Here is a 24222-nt window from a genome sequence, read left to right as displayed (position 1 = left end):
GAGGCGAGAAAATCCGGTCAGTTCAAGCAGATCCTGAGGGCTTGAAGCAAAGACAGATGAGTGATTGTCTGAGATTTATCGCATGGTTTCTATGTTTTTGTCTGATTTACTCCTTGAAACCACCCCCAGCCCCTGCAAAAAAAAAAAAAAAAATCAGACCCATGTGGAGAGAAAGAGCTTTCTTTTAAATTTACATAGAATAAATTGTCTCACTCCAGCCATTATTAATCAAATGGAATTCAAAAGGGAACTTTCAATTCAATTCAATTCCTCAGCCTGTGTTTCTCATTCTACTGCTGTTCCTTCATCCACAGAACTCGGTTCACCTAGAGACCTGGAGACCAGAGACGTCACCGACACCAGCTTTTTGGCCACCTGGGTCCCTGCCCCTGGTAAAGTCCGTCAGTATCGGATCACGTGGAACTCTCTGTACAGCCAAGAGGCTGGGGAAAAGACGATCCAAGGAGACACCACAGCCACAGTTCTGGACGGCCTCACACCCGAAACACGTTACCGGGTCAACGTGAACGCTGTCTACGGCCGAGGAGAGGGACAGCCTCTGGTTGGAGAGGAAACAACTGACAGTAAGTTGGCTCCTCTTCCAGTTTTCTGTCTCTACATCGACATCATCATTGTTGAAATCGTCTAAATAGACTTAACAGAAATGTGAAAGAAAGTTCAATTGGAAAAGCGAAGGGATAGCTTTAATTATTAAATAATCACTGAACCATTTTTTTTTTAATTATTGAAAATAATCGTTATTATTTAGGAGGTCATTGGGAATCGTGCAGGAAAACAAACAAACTCTTCAGCTGTCAATCAAGCCTTTTTTGGAGGTTTAACGGAAAGAAAATGCTCCGACACTAAAGGTTTCCGATCAGTTTTCACTCACAGTGTCTTGAACCAATCAGATGCGACTGGTCCTCTTTTGGACGTGACGTGCAACGGCATCACTCCCTGCCCTTGCTTTTAATGGGAATTGTCGGGCAGATGGACAGTGCCCCTTCCCCTTTTTTTTCCCTTTTTTTTTTTTTTCAGACTACACTCATGCGTAGATGAGAAAAACACATTGAGTGGAGGGAGAGGTTCTCTCCCATTGAAATGGAATGTGCTCTCGGAAAAGTATTCCCAGCCATCATTAATGTTTATTGATTCTGGCGCGAATAAATAGGGGGCATGCGCACACGCTCCGAACACAGCCGTGAAGCTTTAATCTGGGGGGCTTGGATGTTCACTTTGCCCCCACTATCTGCTGCTCCCTTCGCTTGCGGGCCCCACAAATCACAGGGACGCCCTGGCCAAGACTTCAAGCCGAAATCTTGGATACGCCGCTTCTCTTTCCGTTAATAAAAACTCCTCTCACTGAAGTAGGGCGTTGAGAATATTTTCCTCAGCTCGTTTCACGGACAATTCACACTTGCCCCTCCTGCTCTGAAAATAAGAAACACTTTATAGATCACTAATGGAAAGGAAAAAAAAAAAAAAACCCAGACGATTGTTTTTTGTCAAATTCACAAGACTGTCTGGTCTCGAACACAGCTGTCTGGGACCTCCTGAAAATCTGAGTTGTTTCTAATTAGGTGCACTGTGTAGCCATATTTCATATATATATATTATATATGAAAAGGTGTCTGTGTGAATGATTTTGAGGTTGCGAGCGTGTTACTGTTTGGTTAACCTAGCGGCAGGAAAGCCTTGGCGCTTATATTTCCAACGGTACCATATAGGAATCTTAGCGGTTAATCCCAACGTCTACATTTTCCCCCTCAAACCGCGCATTCATCTTTTCAACCTTTTTTTTTTTTTCCCTTTGCAGTCTCGGCTGCTGCCAGAGCCATCGCCGTCTCCGATGAGAAGGCCGACTCCATGAGGGTGACGTGGCAACGGGCGCCTGGCAGCGTGGTCAACTACCGCGTCACTTACAGACCCAAGGCCGGAGGACGGCAGCTGGCTACCAAGGTGGCAGCTGGCAAGACCACCACCATGCTGAGAAACCTGACCTCCCTCACCACCTACGAGATCACAGTGTTGCCAATCTACCGCTCTGGAGAGGGCAAAGCCAGGGAAGGAGAAGGAACAACACGTACGTTGGTCACCCATCTCAGCTCAAACGTTCCTTCTCCCAAATTCCTGATCCCCGCCCCCCTGAATGACCTCCCACTTAATGTCTCTCGCCAAAGTACCTGTCTGACCTTGAAAGATTTCCAACCTTTCATTTTTGGTCGCTTTCTTTTCTTTCATAGTGACGCCCTACAAGAGTCCAAGAAACCTCAAGACCTCAGAGCCTTCCAGGACCAGCTTCCGCGTCACCTGGGACGCCGCTCCTGGTGACGTGAGGGGCTACAAAGTCATTTTCCACCCTGTTGATGATGAGATCAACCTGAGCGAACTCACAGTCGGCCCTTATGATAACACAGTGGTGCTCGAGGAGCTGAGGTGCGTCTTCCGAGTGTGTCGCTTATCTCAATTGATATTGAATGACTCGACTAGAACTCCATGTCTGAAATATCCTTTGCTGTCTTGGTGTGCAGAGCTGGAACCAAATACACAGTGAATGTGTCTGGTGTGTTTGATGGAGGAGAGAGTATGCCACTGGCTGGAGAAGAGCATACCACCCTCTCTGATGAACCAGACGTCCCTCTTTATTATCCAGGTACGGAAAATAGTATTCTACCCTTTTATCACTTACATCCAATCAGAGTTTTATACATATTTTTAAAGAAGCAAGTGAGCAAACATGATTCATTCTTTTCAAAAAGGTTTCATTATTTCTGTTCAGCCCCATCAGAACAGTGCCTTCTGGGCAGTGCCCATCAAACCTTGGCGGCTGGACCCCACCGTTAAATTTTGCTTAGGAAAGTGTGTGCTAAAATCCATGCCTCATAAAAGACGGAGCGTTTCTCTAAATACCTTTCCCCGAAGCTAATTGTCCCACAAAATAACAGATGTCACGAATAATTCCATCTGTCGGGAATTATTTCCTCACGCTGGACTTCTGCGTCTCAATTTCCAGTCCAGTTGAAGCCTGCGCAGCCCAGTGAGCACACGTCATACATTTTTGTTTGCGGGGCCCTGGTTGTTTTTGTTCGCTAACGCTTGGCGATGGCCGTCTGCAAGAATGAGAAGAGTAGCAGGGAGCAGGAGCACTTAAAGATCAGGCTGGCCACAATAGAAGACGGATTGCATTAAAGCTGAAGGAGAAATAAATCAGCAATATGACTGACAAGGTCAGAGAAATGCTCAGGAAAAGGAAAATAAATACTGACAAAGGTTATGTTATAGTCCTTGTTTATTTAAAGGAGTTTCTGGAGAGTCAGCCTTTATTTTCATTCCACCAAACGTATGCCTTACCTATTGTGCAATTTTTATGTTATAACACAACGTTAAATGTCTTTTTTATAATTCTCTGTCTCACTTTCTGGAACCTTGACAGCTGCCTTGTTGTCAAGGTGACCAAAATGTAACCCCGTTTACATTTGTAGACAGTTGCACTCTGTGCAACTGGCTCTTTTCAGCGCACATCTGCGGCCCTGATTTAGGTTCAAAGGATCGGATGCGCTCCCTCTCATCACACGCGTGTTTGAAACAACGGAGGTGAAAATTTCCCCGGGAACTCTGGAGGCCACAATAAAATCAACAGCAGAGGCCTTGGATATGTCGCTGCACATTTTAGGACATAATGAGTGAACCTGCTTTGCCTGCAGGACTAATTTGTGGATCCGGAAAGAACAAGATGGCAATCACAGTCACACCTGGAAAATCGCAGTTCTGCGATAAGAATGAAAACATGGAATGTTTTTGCTTCCCCCTCGGGAAAAATGTTACTCGTTGAGGAATGGGAATGTTTTTGATATGATTGAATTTGGCTCTTCTTTCTTCTTTTCCTTTTCCAACATCCCTCGTGTACAACATATGGTATCAGTCACCATTTGTGCCATTTTGTCAATATTGCTATTGCAGCTGCCACCGCTTTTGCGCCTCTGGTGTCAGAACTTTAACTCTGTCCAGTGACAGTAACGCTGATGTTTTTACCCTCTCAGATGTGACGTGTAAGACCAAAGCACAAGCCGACATTGTGCTTTTGGTTGATGGCTCCTGGAGTATTGGACGTCTCAACTTCAGGACCATTCGTGCGTTCATCGCCCGAATGGTTGGAGTCTTTGATATCGGCCCTGAAAGAGTTCAAGTTGGTAGGTCAAAACGAAATTAATCTGGCCATGAAAAAAAAGGTTTGTTTTGATGTAGTTCTCACCGATCTTTTTTATTTTCAGCTCTCGCACAGTACAGTGGAGACCCAAAGACATTCTGGCACTTGTCAGAACATGGAACCAGGGACTCTCTTCTGGAAGCTATATCTAAGTTGCCCTACAAAGGAGGAAACACCCTGACTGGTAATTTGGCAGATTTGGCATTGGTGTTTTTAAAAATCCGACGAGTTTCAAAAATTAACGTCGTCTCCATTACAGGTCTGGCTCTGAACCACATTCTCCAGAACAACTTCAAGGAGAGCGTAGGGATGCGTCCCAACTCCAAGCGGATTGGTATATTGATCACCGACGGCAAGTCCCAGGATGACGTCATTGTGCACTCTCAGAACTTGCGCGATCAGGGCATTGAACTCTACGCTATCGGTGAGCAAAGATCAGGTCGTTTGATCACCCACAATTAACAATCCCATATGCTAACACGCATGGTTTCCTTATTTAGGCGTGAAGAATGCTGATGAAAACGAGCTGCGTTCCATTGCCTCGGACCCAGAGGTCATTCACATGTACAACGTGGCTGACTTCTCCTTCCTGCTGGACATTGTGGATAAGCTCACCGACAACCTCTGTAATAGCGTGAAAGGACCAGGTATGTATGACGTGAGATCAAGAATGCAAAAAGCTATGGAGAACAAAGACTAGATTGGCCTGGCTACTGAAGCTCGCTCGGCCCAGTAATGTAAGCATCGGGACGTTTCAGACCCACGGATAGTTGCACATCTGGCCAACTTTGGAAAGCGGCAGCAAAAACAAAGACACTGCCAAGCTCTTGGAAAAGATTATGGATCTTTTGTATTGGAAAGAGCAATTTTCTGCTTCTTGATCAAATTAAAGAGCCGCAGTTGGATACCGAAGACTAACCCCTTGGAGTAGTTCTGACTTTAGTTTAGTCACGCTGATTTAACTGGCGTGAAGAAGTTCCAGTAGAAAACTGCTAACAAACAAGATCCTTTACAAGGTTCTGATATCCACAAATAGCAACTCAGCCAACATTCATGGATGCAGAAGTTCACCAACTCCTGGCTGCTCTTGCATGCGAATGATGTCGACTGAGATATTACGTATTTCTACCTAAACAGGAGGTCCACCTGATGCTCCAACTGACCTGGTTACGTCAGAAGCTACTCACAACTCCTTCCGAGCCACCTGGACCGCCCCAGAGGAACCGGTGGAGAGGTTCCGTGTGGAGTACATGACTGTGACAGGCCAACCACAGCAGGTGCCGCATCTATAAATCCTCTTGATAGTTCAGTTTAGTCATTCAAATTGGCCAGTGTGTTCAGACCAAGAAACCGCGGTTGTGTGATGGTCATTGTGGTGACATTTGGTCCTTACTCACCTGTCTCTTTCACCCGACAGTGCACGTGCGCTGGTGATTGGTGAATCTAGTAACCTGAATAATCGGTGTGCCCATGTTACACAGCTACCTCTCAGAAATGTGTTTGTGTGGGAAAAGGAACGATCCTGCCTGACTCCCTCAGCGTCCACTGACTTTCCAATTTCACTCCAAAAGTCCAGAGGTTTTATTTGAGAGGATCAGAAAGCAAATTCTGGTGCCACAAGCAATTGTGTTGCTGGCCAACAGGATCCAGGAAGACTGGGGATCTCTGACTCTAATAACATGTTACCCAATATTTGTTTATTCTTCTCCCCTGCACCCTGTAGTTTTGTTCGGTAGAGATGAGGTATGATTTGTTAATGTTTATGAAATTGGAATTGAAGCGCACGCTGACTCTGCTAACAACCTGAGGGAAATCTGGCGGTAAATGAAAACCAAAGTGCGGAAGGTGTTTCTTTAAAGTGAGCTTTTGACTGTTGTGTGCATAAAGTATACAGTCATTCCCTCATCGTTTACATCTGTCTTTTATGAGGCTGCAAAACCACATGCATTGGACTGCAAATGCATGAATCAATTCTTCATGATGAAAATATACCTTCAGGACATTGTCAAAAACGTGATCTAACTCCTTCACTTCTTCAGCTCAAACTCTCTGACCTCCACTTTCTTCCAGGTGTTTGTTGATGGAACGGAGACCACTGTGGTTCTCCAGGGCCTCACCCCACAGACAGAGTACACTGTCAGCGTCTACTCAGTGGTGGGTGAGGAGAGCAGCGAGCCTCTTCAAGGAATTGAGACCACACGTACGTTGTCTTTTTAGCCTGTCTTAATAAATTTGATAGAGTCAGGCATCGAGAATCTAAAACAAATGACATCTCTATTAGTTTCAAACAGCATTTTGAGTTGCAATGCCAACTCCAGGTGCTATTTATCGGAGCTTAAAGGTTATTTCTAGGTCTTAATAATGAACCGCAGAGGGCTGCTAAAGGGCGGCAATTGTAAATCTTTATTAGTTGCAAATTCAGAAAGGAAGCTGTAATGATCACAGTTGGGTTTGAGTGTGTTTCTTCTTAGATTTTACTTGCAGTTGTGTTTTTGCTCAGTGCAGCAGCGCAGATTTATTAGTCCAATTTAGTTTCCATCAAAGCACATATAAAACAGTCTTTACTGTTGACTTTGCAAACGGGGAATGGCATACAGAAGGGCCCGGAAAACACTTTTTACTGTCAAAAAAGCAGTTTATATGAAATGGTGTGTTTAGATTTTTAAAATGAGTTTTTAAAAAAGTGCATACAAACTGCCTTCACCATTAATTTCCTGCCTTTCCTTCAGTGCCCCTGCCACCCTCGGGTGATCTTAGGGTTCGCGACGTCACCCACAGCACCATGGTCCTGGACTGGGATGCTGCGCCTGGCCTGGTTCGCAAGTACCTCATCACCTACAAACCCGATAATGGAGAGGCCAAAGAAGTGAGTTATTTTTTGCTGCTGCTCGGCCTTAAAATTAAACATAAATTAAAACAACAACAAAAAAAAAGAGATATTCCATTGGTTTAAGGTGCCTTTGGCACAGCCACCCTTAGGTTTTATATTTTTCCCCACAACACTGTCACCAGGCTCTGTTTGAGCCATTTGGTTTGATGCCGATAAATTTATATGGTCATCTACAACAGAATCCGTTGATATGTTGGCAGCGAGGTTCATAATGTTTTACGCAGCTGGTCGAGCGAACACTGAGGAACGTTTCGGACTGATAGAACATGGTTATTACGCGGGTGAATGGATGGTGGCGGCGGCGGACCAGATTGGAGGAACAGTTTATGGACGCCTGTTCCCCTTGAGCAGACGATGCCTTCGTCCGCCCCTTGCTACTTCCTCACCCGTAAATCAGCTGGAGGTGAAAGTCATCAGAGTTTGGGTCATGGAAACATGCATGTGAAAGTGGGCGTTGAAGGTGCGATTACCATTAGCATTTTCCCTTTTTATGATGAAAGTGCTCACAGCAGGTAGCAGGATGTCATGTTCACCGTGCTCACCGTGGCAGCTGGGTGCAGGCGCAGAACACACTCGGGCAACGTGTTACCTCCAGGAAGAGATTTAGAAAGACAAATCTGCAGCAGCTGTTAATGGTTCAGGTCATTAATTCCATAAGTTTAGTTTCTTCAGACCCAAGTGAGTCTAGCGTAATTGAAGCAAGAGCCGTTAAACCAGTTTGGTGTTTCCTGTAATTATTGCAGGTGTTTTGGCCATTCCTTGTGGCTGTTTTTGTTCTTTGTTTTGTACCTTGTTTGTACCCATATTCCTGTGGAAACGCAGATTTATCCCGTCTGGTGGAGTTTCCTGTCAGCACTAGGTGTATGCTCCTGCCGTCCCTTGCTGACGATAGAAACTCTCGCCGTGAACGGAACAAAAATTTCACAAGAAATGGAAAACAGCGACTTGGGAGAAAAACATCTGAAATGGCTTTTGAACTTCAAGCGGCAGTGTGTTTTATGGGAATATTTTTATTTTCAGATTTTTTTTTTATTTTATTTGACAACCAAAACGAACGATTGATTTCCCCTCAGCTTGAAGTCGATGGAGGAACCACCACCAGGAAACTTGACAACCTGATCTCGCAGACGGAGTACGGTCTCGCTGTCACTCCAGTCTACGACGAGGGATCTGCTGACCCAATGTTGGGAGAAGCGGTCACCGGTAAGAACGGAAATCTCTTATAACGCGGCTACGGGTACGAGTCTGGCTGTGACCCCCCCCCCCCTCACCTGCCCCTCTGCAGATGTGGTCCCTGCACCCAAGAACCTCCAGTTCTCAGATACCACCCAGACCAGTTTCGTAGCAAGCTGGGAGCACGGCGCCCCGGATGTCGCCCTCTATCGCATCGGCTGGACCAGGAAGGAAGATGCCGCCTTCCAATATGTAAGCTTAAAACTTTCATGATTTCATGCACATTCATCCCTAATCTGTTGCACAGAAAGACTTCTGGCCCTGCAACTCTAAAAACTCTCCTGCTGTCGCAGCGAGAACATGGCAAAAACAGACTTTTGATTTAATCCAACTGTTATCGCTCTGATCCGACCGCTGTTTTTGCCTGGTGGAAAATGTCAATTTTTGCCAAGCGGCTTTCAACGCGCTGTGTTTTGCTTTCCTCATCAGGCCATTCTGAACAATGACGAGACAACCTACCTCCTGGAGAACCTGGAGCCGGACACGCCTTACGACGTGTCTGTCACCGCAATCTATCCCGATGAATCTGAGAGCGAGGATCTGCTCGGCACTGAGAGAACATGTAAGACACACGACTCCCAGCAGCGCTGCCGTGACGGCTCGACAATCACAATGTCGAAGGCTGTCATTGCTTCGATTTTCCGCTCGATTTCAACCAGATGCTAAAACGATGATAGCACGTTTTGGACCGCCTGGACATGTGCTCTGAAGAGCAGTTCAGCTCATGTGTGCACCTTTTATCCCTCATAATACCTCTATGTTTGCCTCTTTAGTGCCCAGGAACGGTGGTACTGTATGTAAGTATATTTGCGGTAAAGCAAGAGGATGTTTTCTTCCCTCCAAGCGTTGAAAGCATGTTTAATTCTGCGATCCATCAACGTTCTGGTTTATTCAACGCCATCATTACGTCCACGTGCAAGGCCTCTTAACGCAAACACTGCTCAAGTGACTGCTGCAGCTGACACTTAAAGCCATGTGGTTTTGTTTCTTTGGATACATACCACTCTTTGTCCATCTCATCCATCCATCCATCCATCCATCCATCCGTCTGTCCATCAAGCCATGGCTTTTTTCCGAAGATGTTTTCAGCCATTCAAATGCGTTTTCGAAGTGCATGCCCTGCAAGGATTGGATTCATGTTTTTTCATGGCTTATTATTTCATCATCCATCCATCCATCCATCCATCCATCCATCCATCCACCCCCTCCATCTGTCCATCCGTCCTTCCATCCATCAAAGATCATGCCATTCATGAATGCATTTTTCACCCCATCGATTCATTGCTTTTCAAGCGTACTTTGTCATTGCTTGGGAAAAGTCAAACTCCTGAAGTGGGATTGATTGTCTTTTCGTATTTAAAGATACAGTCCTTGATTTTAGATTCCGGTTATTCAAAACTGAAATGATCCATGTTGAGAGCTTCATGGTGACACAATATGGCAACCTTCTCACAAGTGGGCCCAATGTTTCTGTAAATGCAAGTGCTTATTATGAAGATATGTGTTTATTTTTGGTAGCAGTTTAGTTTAGCAGACCCCCATTTAAATGGTTACAGAGTGACTAGAAAAGATGTTTCTGTGGAAACTTCAGACATATCAAGGACTGAGTCTTTAAAGATGTCTAAAGGAACTCAATAGAAAACAGGCGCCTTCAACCTATTAAAAATAAACATACAAACGTGACTCTGAGTGTGAATATGTGTGTGTGTGTGCTTGCATGCATTTCACAGTGCCTCTTGGACCTCCCACCAACTTGGTTGTGTACAACGAAACCACCACCAGTTTGAACGCCAGGTGGAATCCATCTTCGGGCCGCGTGCAGAACTACAGGATCACTTATGTCCCCACATCTGGAGGCAGGAGCCAGACTGTGAGTCTTACATGAGACCGATGAGCCAATGAGCCATAGCCCGTACATAATGCTCAATAACACTGTGCGTTAACCCACTCTATATACGGCCACAGCTGTTTCTGTAATCTAAAGCATGCAGGCTCAGTGGTATCTCTAAATGAGTTTGTTTGACTAATGCCAAAGAATATAAGTACCGTAGATCTCACTTGCACTTGAAACATGTGCTAGTTGTTGAAATTCCAGCAAATATGAACAGAAATTGTGTTTCTCATTAACGTCTTTATCCAGTAAAATAAGTATATCTGGGCAGAATTGCAAAAGACAACCAAAGCCAAAAGAAAGAAAGAATCGTCTTGTATTATATTCACATTCACATCTTTATTCTCAACCTTGCACAACCAATTGACCCACCAAAAAACTCTGCAGAGAGAAAGACAACAGCATTCTTGAGGCACCGGTGTCATTAAGGGTTACCTGCCTTTTAGCACAGTTTGTGAAAAATGGAGTTTGCAAAAGACAATTGACATGAAATTATTTCACTTCTGGAGAGTTCACTGACAGGCCAGAGTAATATAATACGAATACTACGTCTATAAAGTCAATTTTATAAAATATGGGACTTATTGTTCATTGTCCTGATGTTATTCATTGGAATTCTGTCCGGCGATTCTGAACCTGGCAGCTGTCTTTCATTGATTCTTCATTCCCAGACACAAGAGTTGTTTCTTTCAGATGAGGCAACACTCAAACTCCACTGCCACCGACATCGCTTTGCTCGTGTTTATTCTAAATCAAATCTCTAAATCTGTCGGTTAGTTATTGCAGGAGACATGTGGACAAAAACTCTTTGCTCCTCTCAATTTTTCCACTCACCACGGGCTATCTCCCACTGGCCAGGATTTTTCTGGCCGTCTCCGTGCACCAGTGCAAAAAGTCTTTTTGGATGACAGATGGATGTTTGGTTTCAATTTGCTGTCTGCCGACATTTCTCATTGCTCCTGCAAGCGAGACGTGAAAGTGAGACTGAGGCGTGCTAAACGGCGCGTTTCACTCGCACCCTCTCACGAGACGACATACTGATGGGCCATCTCATCTCATACTGATGGGCCATCTCATCTCATCTCATCTCATCTCATCTCATCTCATCAATCTTTAGAATAAAAAAATATAACAACCACAAAACAAAACAAAAACTTTTAATGATACAATGATACATGTACCAGTGGACCCTCACATCATAGAACATGACGGGTTTCATTGCTTGGATACATTTGAATTTCAAATGCACAATTTTAATAGCATATCCACCCTGACGAACTGAATACTTGAGAGATTACGCACACAGTTTTACTACAATAGAAGCCATCGTCTGTTGTCTGCACTGTTTCTGTCACATGTTTTATCTCAGCTGTTGGATTCAGCTCAGCGGTTGATCAATAGTTTCCCCCTTGACGCATATGAACACACTTGATTAAAAACGTGCTTCTGCGATTACCTGTGTGCTATCACACTCAAAGGCTGATGTAAAACTGGAAGCTAATGGCCACATGTTGGCCAAGACGCATATGTTTGAGGTAAAATGTCCAAAGAGTGGAATCTGTGCGGCAAAGATCAAACTGATTGCACAATCTGCAGAAACCCAGTAGGAATTTAACTGAAGGTTGTAAAGTGCAGGTGCAAACACTCTTGGACTTGAGTCGAGCATCCTGGACAATAGAAACCCCTACATTACAAATGATCTATGAGTGGCTCATCTGCATTTATTCTGATCATCAGTCATGTTATTCCAGCCACTAGTTTTAAAATCAGAAACTGAAACTGAGACTCTTTCCCAACTAGACCCAAGTTGGTGGGAAGAAAACCTCCATCCTGCTCCCCAAGCTGACCCCTGACACCGAATACTCCATCAGTGTGGCCGCCGTGTATCCCAAGGGAGTCAGTAAGGATCTGACCGGCCTTGGAACGACCAGTAAGTTTCCTTAACTGGAGCAATAATGAGACCTCTGTGGTACCAATCACCACACTTAATATTTCTTTACTAATGTGCTAGTTTTGCGCACGACTAATGGTATTGCGCTTTTGCTGTACCACAGAGCCTTTGGGTGGCGTTAGGAACCTCCAAGTCACTGACCCCACCACCAGCTCCTTGAATGTCCAGTGGGAGGCTGCTGAAGGCAACGTGCGTCAGTACAAGGTCTTCTACGTCCCAGCGGCTGGAGGACAGACGCTCACGGTAATTTAAACATCAGGCCTGGAGCTTCTGAAAAACATGTCAAGAAACACGTTTTCTTCTTTGAAACCGCACAACCTCACTGTGTACCCCGTTTTGCGTTCATGCAGACCCAAGTATCAGGCAACACCTACCGCACCGTGCTGAAGAACCTGGACTCGAAAACCGAATACACCGTCACCGTGGTCCCAGTCTACTCTGCTGGAGAGGGACAGCCCATGTCGAAGAACGGCGAGACCTGTAAGTGCTGCATGCGTGCACCAGGGTTACGATCCATAAAGATAAGACAGGGTTTACAAAATGCAGACCAAACATGAGATGTTGAGGAGCGACAGGACACACTGGAGGCCATTGTTTTCTTTGTTTCTACTTTGAGGGGAAAAAAAAAAAAAAAAAAAGAACTGCTGACTGGGCCTGAATATTTTCTCACAAAATACAAACCACATTGCGGAAAAGCAGCCATTTTGCTTTTCTCATTGAGGTTGGTTTTGCTTTTTGCTGGATCACCAAGTGTCTGATCACCCTGGATGGGTCGAGCAACCATAAATGGTTATTTCCTGGGGCGTGTGTATAATTACACACAATAATATATAAATAGACATAACATTGATTGTTTTTTGCTGAGGATTTTTGATTTTCGCGGCTCCGCACAGTGACTTGCTGTATCACGTGGTATCAAGTGGTATTTTTGACAGATGAGAAGCTCTTCTTGACTTATGAATATTCTAAAAGGAAAACAACAGTCTTCGCCTAAAACGTGAACATTATAAAAGGAAAAATGAACTGAAAGGTAAAATCAGATATTCTAAAGTGGTGAATCCATACACACGGACTCCATACCTTCAGGTAAAAGGCGACCACCAAACATAGGCTCACTCAGCGCAGTTCCAACAGACATTTTCCAGTAGTCCCCACTGTTGCAAACCACCCCTCTTGGCTGGGAATGAGTCAGCATTTTGTGGGGTGATTGCGTAGGAAGGAATTCCTCGGCTGTTGGCAGCGTTATAATAGTCTCCCCTTTCTCCTTTACTGTAATATTGTCCATTTATGGAGTGGAATGAAGGGTAGTGGTCAGGATAATGGTGGGGCTGGCGAGTCGGGGGCAGGGTGGGTTATGAGCAATTGGCTCTGCCTTGAGGAAAAAGGAACATGTTGGGCTAAAACATGAAAAGAGAGCATTATGTCTTCTTTTTTTTATGACCGCCGAGTCCGACTCCTTTTGCCGAGGTCACACTCCCAGCGCCCCCGGCGTTCCCTTCTGCGTGGTGCTGTTCGGCTGACCCCCCGCCAGCCCCCCCCGACCCGTATCCCAAAACCATTAACTCCCTAAATGGCACGTACAGCATGTCACGTCGCACAGACGCAGTACTCACAGTACTACAAACCTGCAGCCTCGTCTGCTCTCCGTTCGAGGTTCGACATGTTTGGCAAGAGGCTGAACAGAGTGGCTGACTGGTTGACTTCACATCATCAATCACTTTAAATAAAAAAATAATAACTAAATAAAAAACTTCAATTCATAAAGATGCTGCAGAAAAAAAAGACACACAAACAGGACAAACTGACATAGGGAATCAAGTTTTTCAGCTAAATAAAGAGCCTCTATCTAAATAAACTCCACTCGTTTTATTATTTTCACAATAAATCGGAGAAGATATACATTTTTTCCATCTAATCGCAGCCTTTTGGACCAAAGAAATGAGGAAGGAGGCCTTAAATTGGCCATAATTAGTCCATAGTCCAACACAATTCCACTTCCACCTGGAAGTGAGCGTCCAGCTGCCCCATTGTGAACCAGGATGAATCTGACTCGTATACTCAATGTCCTCAGCTGTCCGTCGAATAAGAGTCGGTTTTCATCACATTCAAGTCACCTTAAAAATTCGATGTGCAGCCGCCATGTTGGTACCATATCAGCACTGTCATCCTCACGCTGGCTCTGTTCGCCACTCCTCCGCCTTTAAAGTCCAACTTTGGTACGGAAAGTACGGAAGCCCACTTGTGGTATTTTGCCCACTGTTTTTTTCCCCCCTCTTAGAATTTATGGGGTTATAATGAGCAGCGGCACAAAGCCTCCAAACATCTGCTCTGTTTTGTTATTTCCCCCCCTCAGAAGGAAAGCTTCACATGGGGCTGCGCACGCACACCTCGAACATCCCTCTCATTAACCTTTAGGGCACCGACAGGAAGTAGCCCGTGGATCGCGCTATTGTTAAGCGATGTCTTAAACTTGTTTCTCTTTTATTGCCGGGCAGCATTGTTCCCATTTTACTGAAACGTTCTCATGCCGTCAGCAGAGTTTGCTGCCTGGCTTCGATTGTTTGGGGGGGGGTCAGGAGCATGAATCATCACGGTTAGATGGAACAAAGGGGGAATGATTGGGCCACTGCTTTGGGGTGATTTAGGGACGGTTAAATAGCACTGGGCCACAAACGCTAAAAGATGCACTGCCTGAATACAAGGCGGGTGGCTAATTCACTTGAGGGTTTTAACCTGTAATTTACTGAAAATTCTCCTCCACCCACTGAACGGCCTCCCTCATTTTATCTGCTCCATCTCTCCCCTCTATTTAACTTTTTGGTCTTTCACTTTTCTCATTGCACTTTCTCTTTCTTTCACCCCAATCTAACCTTTGACTTTCAACCCCCGATGACTTGCTGACCACCTACCACCCTGTTCTTCCGGCAGTGGAGCGCAGCGCCGTCAAGAACATCGAGGTCTTCAATCCCACCACCAACACCCTCAACGTTCGCTGGGACCCTGCCACCGGCCCAGTCCTGCAGTACCGGGTGGTCTACTCACCCGTGACCGGCGCCAGGCCCTCGGAGTCGGTGAGTTTCCCCTCCACCGTCGGTGATGAGAAATTCTGAGAGGGAAACAGTTCGGCCGAACTGGGAGGGAGTGTGAAAGTGTGTGTCTCCTGAGCAGCAAAGCCAGTTAAAAAAAAAGTTGAAGCCCGACGTTTACAGTGCACCATGTGTCTCCTCCTCATCATTCGCTTTTAACAGGCGACATTAGCCGGCGTTTTGACCACAAATGCGTTAATTAAAGCAGAAATCGGATAAATGGCACACCCCCGCGATAAAAGGCATCTGGCGCCCGTGTGCTCGCGTCTTCACACGTTGCAGGTCGCCAGCAGCGGCGAGCGTCTGCCAGATGAAACTGCGCCATTAAAAGTTGATTGCTCCCTAATTGTCAGACTTTCAGGGAAAATTATTTGGATTTCGGTTTGGCCGATCGAGGCTGCGCATTCTGCTCCCATCGCTGTTCGTTACCCACCATCACGGCATCGGCCCCAGACCATTGTGACTTTAATGGGGCGTGTCTTTTCCTCCTCAGCCAGCAATATCGCCTTTAGACTCGCTGCAAATGTGTTGCACACGAGCAGGTTTATTTATCTACTCGTGATAATGGTTACAAAATCCATGTTAACCATTTTCCCAGAATCCTCCCATTTTTGGTGCGTTTTCTTCGCGCTCCCTCCAGCGTTCTTCGCCGCCTCTCAGTCCCAGAGGTTCGAACTAGCCGTGAGTCCTCAGGGAATCTCACTGATCTTATCTTGTCTGACCATCTAACCCCCCCCGCCCCCCGGACAGGGGCAAGCAAAGGAAAGGTGGGACTTCTGTGTAATCAGCTGTCCTGTCCGTCAGTCAGCTGTCATTAATTCAGGGGTCATTTGGTTCCCTGGCTTTCACCCCGCCCTGAGCTCAGGCCCGGTCTATTGATTGGGGATTCCTCGGAGCGCTCACACAACAGAAGCAGCCGTCATTAGAGGGGAGAGAGGAGAAAAGGCCTTTGTTCGTGTTTGGGCACTCCTTCATAATTGCACAATTTTAAGGATACGCCCAAGTCAGCGGCTGCCGTGTTTAAACTTTTCAGAAGTTTGGGCTCCTGTCACGCTCTTTGTTTTTTTTTGTTTTTTGCAAGGAGCTAACAAGGAAGGAACTCATGAATTTATTTAAAACATAAAATTGGCAAAAATTCTGTGCTGATCGCTTTGGCATAAATTTTGTGCATTGTGCATTTTAAAAATTTATGAATGCAGTGGTCCATGAACTTGGAATGATTTTGTTTTCTAACACAATCCCTATTTAAATGCATTAGTAATCATTTCTGACTAGGTGTGATGATTATATTGTGTGTCCCAATTACCCAGGTGAAAATGAATTCATGACACTTGTTTGGTGCCGTGAAAGGCACGGAATTTCAAAAATAAATGATTTGAACTCAGCAATGGCAATCATTTATTTATTCAACAATACATATTGGTATTTTTCCTGCACAGATTGTAGTCCCAGGAACCACCACCACAGCTCTCCTGAAGCAGCTGCTCCCCAGCACTGACTACAATGTCGGCGTGGTTGCCCTGTACAGCGACGGCGAAGGACCTGCCTTGAGTAACGCTGGAAAGACATGTAAGAGCCGGCTTCCCTGAATTCAGAAGCCTTCACCACTGGTCTGGTTGACCATCAAATCCATTTTGTTGTTGTGGCAAAGGAAAAAAAAACAAAAACCTTCTTCCTCTCCCAGTGGCCCGCAGTGGCCCAAGGAACCTCCGCGTGTACGACCCCACCACCAGTACCCTCACTGTGAACTGGGACCACGCTGACGGCCCAGTCGTACAGTACCGCATCACCTACGCCCCAACCACAGGGGACCCCATTGAGGAATATGTAAGCATGTGCAGAACCCCACCGGATTCAACTGAGACTTTTGTTGGTAGTAAGACACGTTGTTATCCGTTCATCCGACGCCTTCCCTTAATGTTTGTTCTGTTCCTGCAGACGACCGTGCCAGGAAACCAGAACAGCGTCATCCTGCAGAACCTGGATACGGACACTCCCTACAACATCAAAGTGACGGCCATGTACAGCGATGGAGCAGGAGGGGATATAGACGGAAATGGACGCACACGTATGGAGCATTATCGCACGCTCAGATCCATGATGAGGATGAGGATGAGGATGACGATGATGATGATCCTCCTGTTCCGTTTCCCACAGTTGATATGCTGGGCCCCAGAAATCTCCGTGTTTCTGATGAGTGGTACACCCGCTTCAAGGTATCCTGGGACCCCGCCCCTTCCAAAGTCAACGGATACAAACTCATCTACCAACCTGAGGGTACGGATATTTTTTGAAGTTTTGAAACATTTTTTTTTTCCTTTTTTTTCTTTAAAAAAACAAACAAAACAAAAACATGAGGTCATCTGCGTACATTTGGTACATTGAATAATACTCATTAAAAAAAAAAATCCAGTTCAACTTTAATTCACAATTATGTTTTCAGCATTTTCAGCTGTCACTCTCTGCATCAGCTAAATATTTTAGCCCAGTATTATTTTCCCTTTATCTTTTTGGAAGCTTTAGTTTAAAAAAGAGAATAGTTATAAAAAGTGTATCTCTTCTTAGGCTCTGATGAATCCAAGGAAGTGCTGGTTGGTGATGTCACGACCCACCAGCTGCCCAACTTGCAACCAGGAACCACCTACGATGTGAAGGTGCTGGCGCAGTACAACGCGGGCGACAGTGCCCCTCTGATCGGAGAAGGCACCACATGTAAGAAGCCGAAGCGGCGATCCCTCCGTTCGGTAGTCTTGAAGAACGTGGACTAACAACAGCACCTTCTGTCCAGTGTACCTGAACGTGACGGACCTGACCACCTACAACGTGGCACACGATTCTTTCTGCGTTCGATGGACCCCTCACAGGGCTGCCACCTCCTACCGGCTGAAGATCAACCCCTTCGACAGTGAGTACCACCCCTCTCGGCGCACCATACAGGTCACAGGACACAAGAATTTAGGATTTTTCTATCACGCACCCTAATAATGTTTTAATGTACCCACAGCCTCCAAGGGCAGAGCTCAGGAGATCACCGTCAGGGGCTCGGAGAGCAGCAACTGCTTCGATGGCTTGAGTCCTGACACTCTTTACAACGTCACTGTGTACACCCAGACCCCCAACATGGAAGGACCCGGAGTGGGTGTTAAGGAGAGGACATGTAAGCATAGACCCTCCTCGCCAGTTCACAGCCAAGGAAGAAATCTGTCATTCCAACGAAATCCTACTACTTGTCTCTGATCCACACCCGTGTCTCTGTCTCACAGTGGTCAAACCTACAGAAGTGCCAACCGAGCCCCCCACCCTACCTCCTCCTGCGACAGTCCCCCCTGCTCTCGATGGTAAAGACATCTTGCCGCCTTAGTTGCCACTGTGATGAAACTGCCATTGGTCGGCTTTTGTGGTCACAGCTCTTGTCCTTCTTCTGCAGTGTGCAGAGGCGCCAAGGCGGATCTGGTCTTCCTCATTGATGGCTCCTGGAGTATCGGTGATGACAGCTTCAGCAAGGTCCTCCAGTTTGTCACCAGCATGACCGGAGCTTTCGATGTGATCAACCCCAAGGGCATGCAGGTCAGCGTTTAAAATCCTTTTGCAAAATGCTTGTTGACTTTTGCAGATGAGTCATTGGAATCTTGCTCCTCCTTCTTGCCAGCATCCATGACGCAGTATTTTCAATAAGTCAAAATTTCGACAAGAACTTGCGACCTGTTTGTTGCTTTTATCGATAAAGATGTCCGAAGTGACAGAGTAATTGATCTGAAAAACCACAGAAGACCAAGAAGAAGAAACAGAAGTAGCTATCAGTCGTCAGTGGGATTAATGTGGTCGCTGGAGCAGTAGCAGTTTTATCTGAACTGTGTGGAAGTTTCACATGACAAGATTAACAATGAACAACTATGAAGGCTTTTCTTGGCTGTCATTTCGTGTGACTACTCCTTGGCTTTGGCAACAATTACGTTAAACACATTTGGTGCTCAGCAACACCCTGGGGAGATGCAGCTAATGTTACAGAGAGTCAAATCACATAAGCTTCCCTTCCCTAAACTCTCTCGACTGGCTCCTGACCAAATGGATATGTGGGATGGATCCAAAGGATGTTGAAAACGTTCCATTAGGACGTCTTTTGAGTCTTTTGCTAACACAATATGTAATTTGTTCCTTTCAAACAGGTTTCATTTGTGCAGTACAGTGACGACGCCAAGACCGAGTTCAAACTCAACTCTTATCACGACAAAGGCGTTGTGCTGTCCGCGCTGCAGTCTGTTCGCTACAGAGGAGGGAACACAAAGACAGGTGAGGCCCTTCTGCAAACCAAAACATTGAAAGACGCCACCGGGGGCCTCTCAAGACAAGCTGGGATCCAAACCTAACAACCGGCCCCCTCTTATTCTTCCATGGCAGGGGTCGCTTTGAAACATGTGTATGAGAAGGTCTTCACCTCGGACAGCGGCATGAGGAGGAACGTTCCCAAGGTGCTGGTGGTGGTCACGGACGGACGCTCCCAGGACGACGTCAAGAAGAGCGCAGAGAAACTGCAGCATTCTGGTATTCACGGCACTATCAGCAAAGTTTGGTCTTGCATGGTCGAGCGCACCTATCGACCTCGTGCAGAAGCACATTTTAAGTAGTTTATATTTTTTTTCCTCTCCCCACCAAAACGGGTGAGCCTCTGCCAGAGCATGTGGCTGATTTAATAAACTCTTTTTTTTTTTAATCCCCACAGCGAAGAAACCACTTGTGGTTATTGGATGGCTAACAATAGTGTTCCCCCTCCCCCTCTTCCCTCCCTTGTGTGTGTGTGTGTGTGTGTGTGTGCGTGCGTGCGTCAGGCTACAGTGTGTTTGTGGTCGGCGTGGCTGATGTTGACATGACAGAGCTGAGAGTTATCGGCAGCAAGCCCAGCGAGAGACATGTGGTTGTGGTCGACGACTACGACGCCTTTGACAAGATCCAGGACAACCTGATCACATTCATCTGCGAAACGGCCACTTCAAGTAAGTCAACGGCTGACTGTGCGACAAAATTACGGCCCGGCGTGTTTGCAATCAGAGCGTTTAAACGTCTTGCCTGACGAGTGCGTCTTGTGGAGTGAAACAAGAAGCGCACATGTCAGTTTTTTATTTCTTTTGGAAAGAGACATCAAACCAATGCATTTAAACCTCGTCTTTGCTCCTGTTGCAGCTTGCCCTCTCATCTACATCAACGGCTTCACGACACCTGGTGAGTGAGTGGCGCCCAGTTTTAAAGGCGACACGCCCGTTTTCCCTCCTCTTTGTTTTTCCCCCCTTTGTCCTGTTTGGCCATAATGACAAGCAGAAATGTCTCTGAATGTCTTTATGACTGGCTGACAGATTTATTCTGAAAGGTAGCACTTGTGACCCCAGAGTGTGAATCACACAGGTTGGTTCAGGAGCTGCCTGTTGAGTGGATTTATTTTACTAATGGTATCCTGGTAACAGAGAGAGCAACTGGTGACCCGAAAAGCAGAGATTTGAACAATTTTGCACGATTAAAAAGATAAATAATAAATAAAAACAGAAAAAAGAGACACACACATACATAAATAAATAAAGATAACCATGAATAGCTAAGTAAGGAATTGTGTGTGTGTGTGTGTGTGTTTGAGTGGCGTCCCTCCTCTTAACGCAGCGCCGCCGGCTCTTTGTTCCGCCAGGTTTCCGGATGCTGGAGGCCTTCAACATCACGGATCGCACTTTTGCTGGAATGAACGGCGTCTCCATGGAGCCGGGCTCCTTCAACAGCTACATCGCCTACAGGCTTCACAAGGATTCCTTCATAAACCAGCCCACCAAGTAAGCGCCAGGGCTAATTGTTATTTGCGGCGTGCCAAAGCGGAGAGGGCTGCGGCTGTCATTACGCGAACGTTCCCAGCGGCGGCGGCCTTATCTGCTGCGCTCTTTAATCCCGTCGACAGGCATTACTCATCATAATTCCTCCTCAGACACGCCAGGACTTTCCCCGGCGCCCTTTGGCAAATTGGGGGACACTATTATTTGCAGCCTTTTGGGGATTAGGTGCTAAAAAGAAAGGAACAAAAACCTAGCGGAGAGTGTTTTAGATAAGCCCTCCTCTATTGTTAAAGAAGAACAATATGTCTCCATGGCCAAGAGATTTATTTCTTTATTGGTCCTGGCCACACACAATTGTGCAGCCTTAACCATGGGAGACAATAGGTATAAGAACACTCTGAACTGAGTCTTTCGACAATGTGATCCTCTGTGCGAACATTTCTCAGAAGACTCAACCACACACGCCCTGTTTGGCTGAGTTTTGGCGTGTTTCAGCACTGATCAAAGGAGAACAATTAGGGTGACAGCTACCTGTCCTGGTATGTTTGGTGTTTTTTGTGCTGGAAAATATAAAAGTAGAAGAAGAACGAGCAGAAAACAGGCTGAAAAGGGAACAACATGTGATTACTTATTTCCACTTCCTGGTTTTGTGATTGTAAATTCCAAACACGCTCAATGCTCAGGATCAGGGATGTTTACCAGGGGAGGCTGCACACGAGGTGTCGGGGAAATTTGCATCTACATTGTTCTTGAAAGCCTGTCCTGCAAGCCGGCCTCTAATGTTCGTAATGATGCACTTTTTGTGATTGTGGGCACAGCCACTGCTCCCTACTGTACACACATATGGAATCGCTCTGAAAACTGCGGGAGCGAGAGCGCGAGAGGGGGGGAAATAATCTCAACGTGCAGGCAATTTCTGCAGGCTCGGCCGGGAGCTCTGGCGCTCGCGCACGGGTTTGCAGTCCGGGGACTCAACGCCTGGCCTGTAAACGAGGTCTGACTCACGGCCGTGCACGTTGTGTTCTTGACGTTTGCCAGGGAGATCCACCCGGAAGGTCTTCCCCCGTCCTACACCATCGTCCTCCTCTTCCGCCTGCTGCCCGACACGCCCTCCGAAGCCTTTGATATCTGGCAGATTGCTGACAAGAACAACAACCCGGAGGTTGGGGTCACCCTGAACCGTAAGCCATCCACGTCGGAACCCCCCCCCCCATTCCCCACCACCACCACCCCCCTCAGCTGGAGCCCCGGCGCATACACAGCTGTACACACACTTCATTAAGACCTAAAGCCCCTCTCTCTGGCTTCGCCTGCCTCGGCTTCGCAAGCTGTCAACATGTGTGGTGCCACTGCTGGCGTATCCAAACATTCACCTTTCATTCAACTTCCTGCTGTATGAAGCAGGATGATTTCACATTTTTTTTCAGATCCAGCCTGACTGTGAGCTTTGCAAAGCTACAGCTAGTACGAGTAGTAGTAGCTTTATTTCCGTTTTTTGACAAAGCATTAACAGATACGCACCACCAGGGGCACCGCTAGCAGTAGTGCAGGCTCCCTCCTCAATACATGCTGTTTTTTTAACAGTTGATGTTTAAATAAATAAATTCAATTCAATCCTCAAATTATTATAAAATGAAATACAAAAATGTATTTTACTTACAAAAATTTAAGAACGCTATCCACATGTTAGTACAAGCAAGTTTAATACAAGCTTTGACAAAAGTGAAAGCAGGAAATTAACAAATCTAGATACAATGGAACACATACATAGATACACACATTTATGCATGCAATATACCCATTTGTGTACAAACCCATGTCTACTGTGAAAAACAGTAAAAATCAGTAATCAACACACTTTGGTTTCACACGATGCCATCGTCCCATAACTCACCGCTCGTCGTCACCAGTTTCCGACTGACGTGCTGGTGCTGTACCTACCGCAGCATGGGATCACACTCTCAGGGATCCATCCTGTCATTTCAGCTTCCAGCAAAACGCTCACGTTCTACAACAAGGACACCCGCGGCGAGATCCAGAGAGCCAGCTTTAATGAGGAGCAAGTGAAGCGCGTTTTCCATGGCAGCTTCCACAAGGTAGACACAACTCACTGATTCTCTGAGCGAGGGGCACCGTTAAGGAGCGGTGTTATTAGCTTATTAAAGGTTTGGCCGCGACAGAACCGTCCTTTCTCTCTCTGCAGGCTGTGGCGTCCATCATTTTAACAGCCTTTTAAATTCCGATTTCTAGTCTCACTTCCTCTCAGACGTATTACTTTTCAGCCGCGCCATATTCCTCGCTCTCTCGTTAACATTTTACACATGTTGGGAAGCCAATGTCAGATAACCAACCATCAATCTTAAGTGGCGGACTGCTGTGTTAAGCGGTCTTTGAGACTTTTTTTTTTCTTTTTTTCCCCTCAATAATTGAGCATTAACTTCTGTTTTGGTAGAACACGGGCAGTTAATTTGATAGATGGGTCTTGGAGACTGTAATAACACGAGGGGGAAATTCAGATTCCTTCATGACCCGCTGTAATGCGCAAACGGCTAACCGTGGAGGTCTAAACCACACCGAGACTGGAAACAAAGCAACCATCCAGAGGAGTCGACTCCTAAATGCAGCTCCACGCCACCAGACTGTATTGATTTTTATTATCCTGCATATCTTTCTCTGAGTAAGTAGACTCTGCGATGGAAGATGTAACCAAAACCCATGAACCCTCTTCGTCTGGTTAACATTGCGAGAAGGAGCTGGTTCCTCCAATTCAGTGATGCCAATTAGGAGCGTTTACAGACTTTCTCTGCAGTGTCTCAAATGGAAAAATCCAAGCGTTTGCAGTTTATCTCCGTTCAATGCAGTTGAATCCTCGGTCCACAGGCAGAAAAGTATAGAAGTGAGGGAGGGGAGCTGAATAACCAAAGGGCTTTGGCCTCCACTGCTACAAGATGGTACATGGCCCTTTGTAACTTTTCAGCATTGAGTCTTTGTTTGAACTATTTGGTCTCAGGCCAATCGGCCAACAAAAAGTAAGCCAATAGTAAACTAGTGGCCTTTTGAAGTGTCATGGAATCATAAATAAAGGGTCTCTCCATGGATCCGTAAATATTCGGCTCCCTGTCTCATTGTGTCACAGACTTGTTCCTCAGAGTTTACG

The 24222-nt window shown here is 46.0% G+C and overlaps 1 protein-coding gene across 3 annotated transcripts in view; it reads left to right on the top strand.

Annotated features, from left to right (window-relative positions):
- col12a1a (collagen, type XII, alpha 1a) overlaps nucleotides 1-24222 on the top strand; it is a 51662-nt gene that overhangs the window by 14201 nt on the left and 13239 nt on the right. For 2 of the 3 annotated variants that reach the window (XM_076027489.1, XM_076027491.1), the window contains exons 14-49: nucleotides 315-584; nucleotides 1817-2083; nucleotides 2244-2436; nucleotides 2532-2653; nucleotides 4041-4190; nucleotides 4272-4391; nucleotides 4467-4631; nucleotides 4708-4854; nucleotides 5345-5484; nucleotides 6278-6407; nucleotides 6937-7073; nucleotides 8171-8300; nucleotides 8383-8522; nucleotides 8760-8892; nucleotides 9104-9127; nucleotides 10061-10200; nucleotides 12022-12151; nucleotides 12276-12415; nucleotides 12523-12652; nucleotides 15101-15243; nucleotides 16698-16827; nucleotides 16943-17085; nucleotides 17197-17326; nucleotides 17416-17535; nucleotides 17824-17970; nucleotides 18047-18163; nucleotides 18263-18415; nucleotides 18522-18596; nucleotides 18686-18825; nucleotides 19425-19548; nucleotides 19657-19800; nucleotides 20085-20249; nucleotides 20437-20475; nucleotides 20930-21068; nucleotides 22104-22246; nucleotides 23052-23161. In XM_076027489.1, the coding sequence (XP_075883604.1) occupies nucleotides 315-584; nucleotides 1817-2083; nucleotides 2244-2436; nucleotides 2532-2653; nucleotides 4041-4190; nucleotides 4272-4391; nucleotides 4467-4631; nucleotides 4708-4854; nucleotides 5345-5484; nucleotides 6278-6407; nucleotides 6937-7073; nucleotides 8171-8300; nucleotides 8383-8522; nucleotides 8760-8892; nucleotides 9104-9127; nucleotides 10061-10200; nucleotides 12022-12151; nucleotides 12276-12415; nucleotides 12523-12652; nucleotides 15101-15243; nucleotides 16698-16827; nucleotides 16943-17085; nucleotides 17197-17326; nucleotides 17416-17535; nucleotides 17824-17970; nucleotides 18047-18163; nucleotides 18263-18415; nucleotides 18522-18596; nucleotides 18686-18825; nucleotides 19425-19548; nucleotides 19657-19800; nucleotides 20085-20249; nucleotides 20437-20475; nucleotides 20930-21068; nucleotides 22104-22246; nucleotides 23052-23161 (4970 nt within the window). The remainder of the gene's footprint in view (nucleotides 1-314; nucleotides 585-1816; nucleotides 2084-2243; nucleotides 2437-2531; nucleotides 2654-4040; nucleotides 4191-4271; nucleotides 4392-4466; nucleotides 4632-4707; nucleotides 4855-5344; nucleotides 5485-6277; nucleotides 6408-6936; nucleotides 7074-8170; nucleotides 8301-8382; nucleotides 8523-8759; nucleotides 8893-9103; nucleotides 9128-10060; nucleotides 10201-12021; nucleotides 12152-12275; nucleotides 12416-12522; nucleotides 12653-15100; nucleotides 15244-16697; nucleotides 16828-16942; nucleotides 17086-17196; nucleotides 17327-17415; nucleotides 17536-17823; nucleotides 17971-18046; nucleotides 18164-18262; nucleotides 18416-18521; nucleotides 18597-18685; nucleotides 18826-19424; nucleotides 19549-19656; nucleotides 19801-20084; nucleotides 20250-20436; nucleotides 20476-20929; nucleotides 21069-22103; nucleotides 22247-23051; nucleotides 23162-24222) is intronic. The other variant, XM_076027490.1, reaches the window with a different exon arrangement.

Source organism: Nelusetta ayraudi, unplaced genomic scaffold (genome assembly GCF_046127955.1).
Source record: "Nelusetta ayraudi isolate G7.1 ecotype Tasmania unplaced genomic scaffold, CSIRO-AGI_Nayr_v1 ptg000021l, whole genome shotgun sequence".
Taxonomy (NCBI): Eukaryota; Metazoa; Chordata; class Actinopteri; order Tetraodontiformes; family Monacanthidae; genus Nelusetta; species Nelusetta ayraudi.
Note: the sequence above shows the minus strand (reverse complement) of the source record. Positions and strands in the feature narration are given on the sequence as shown.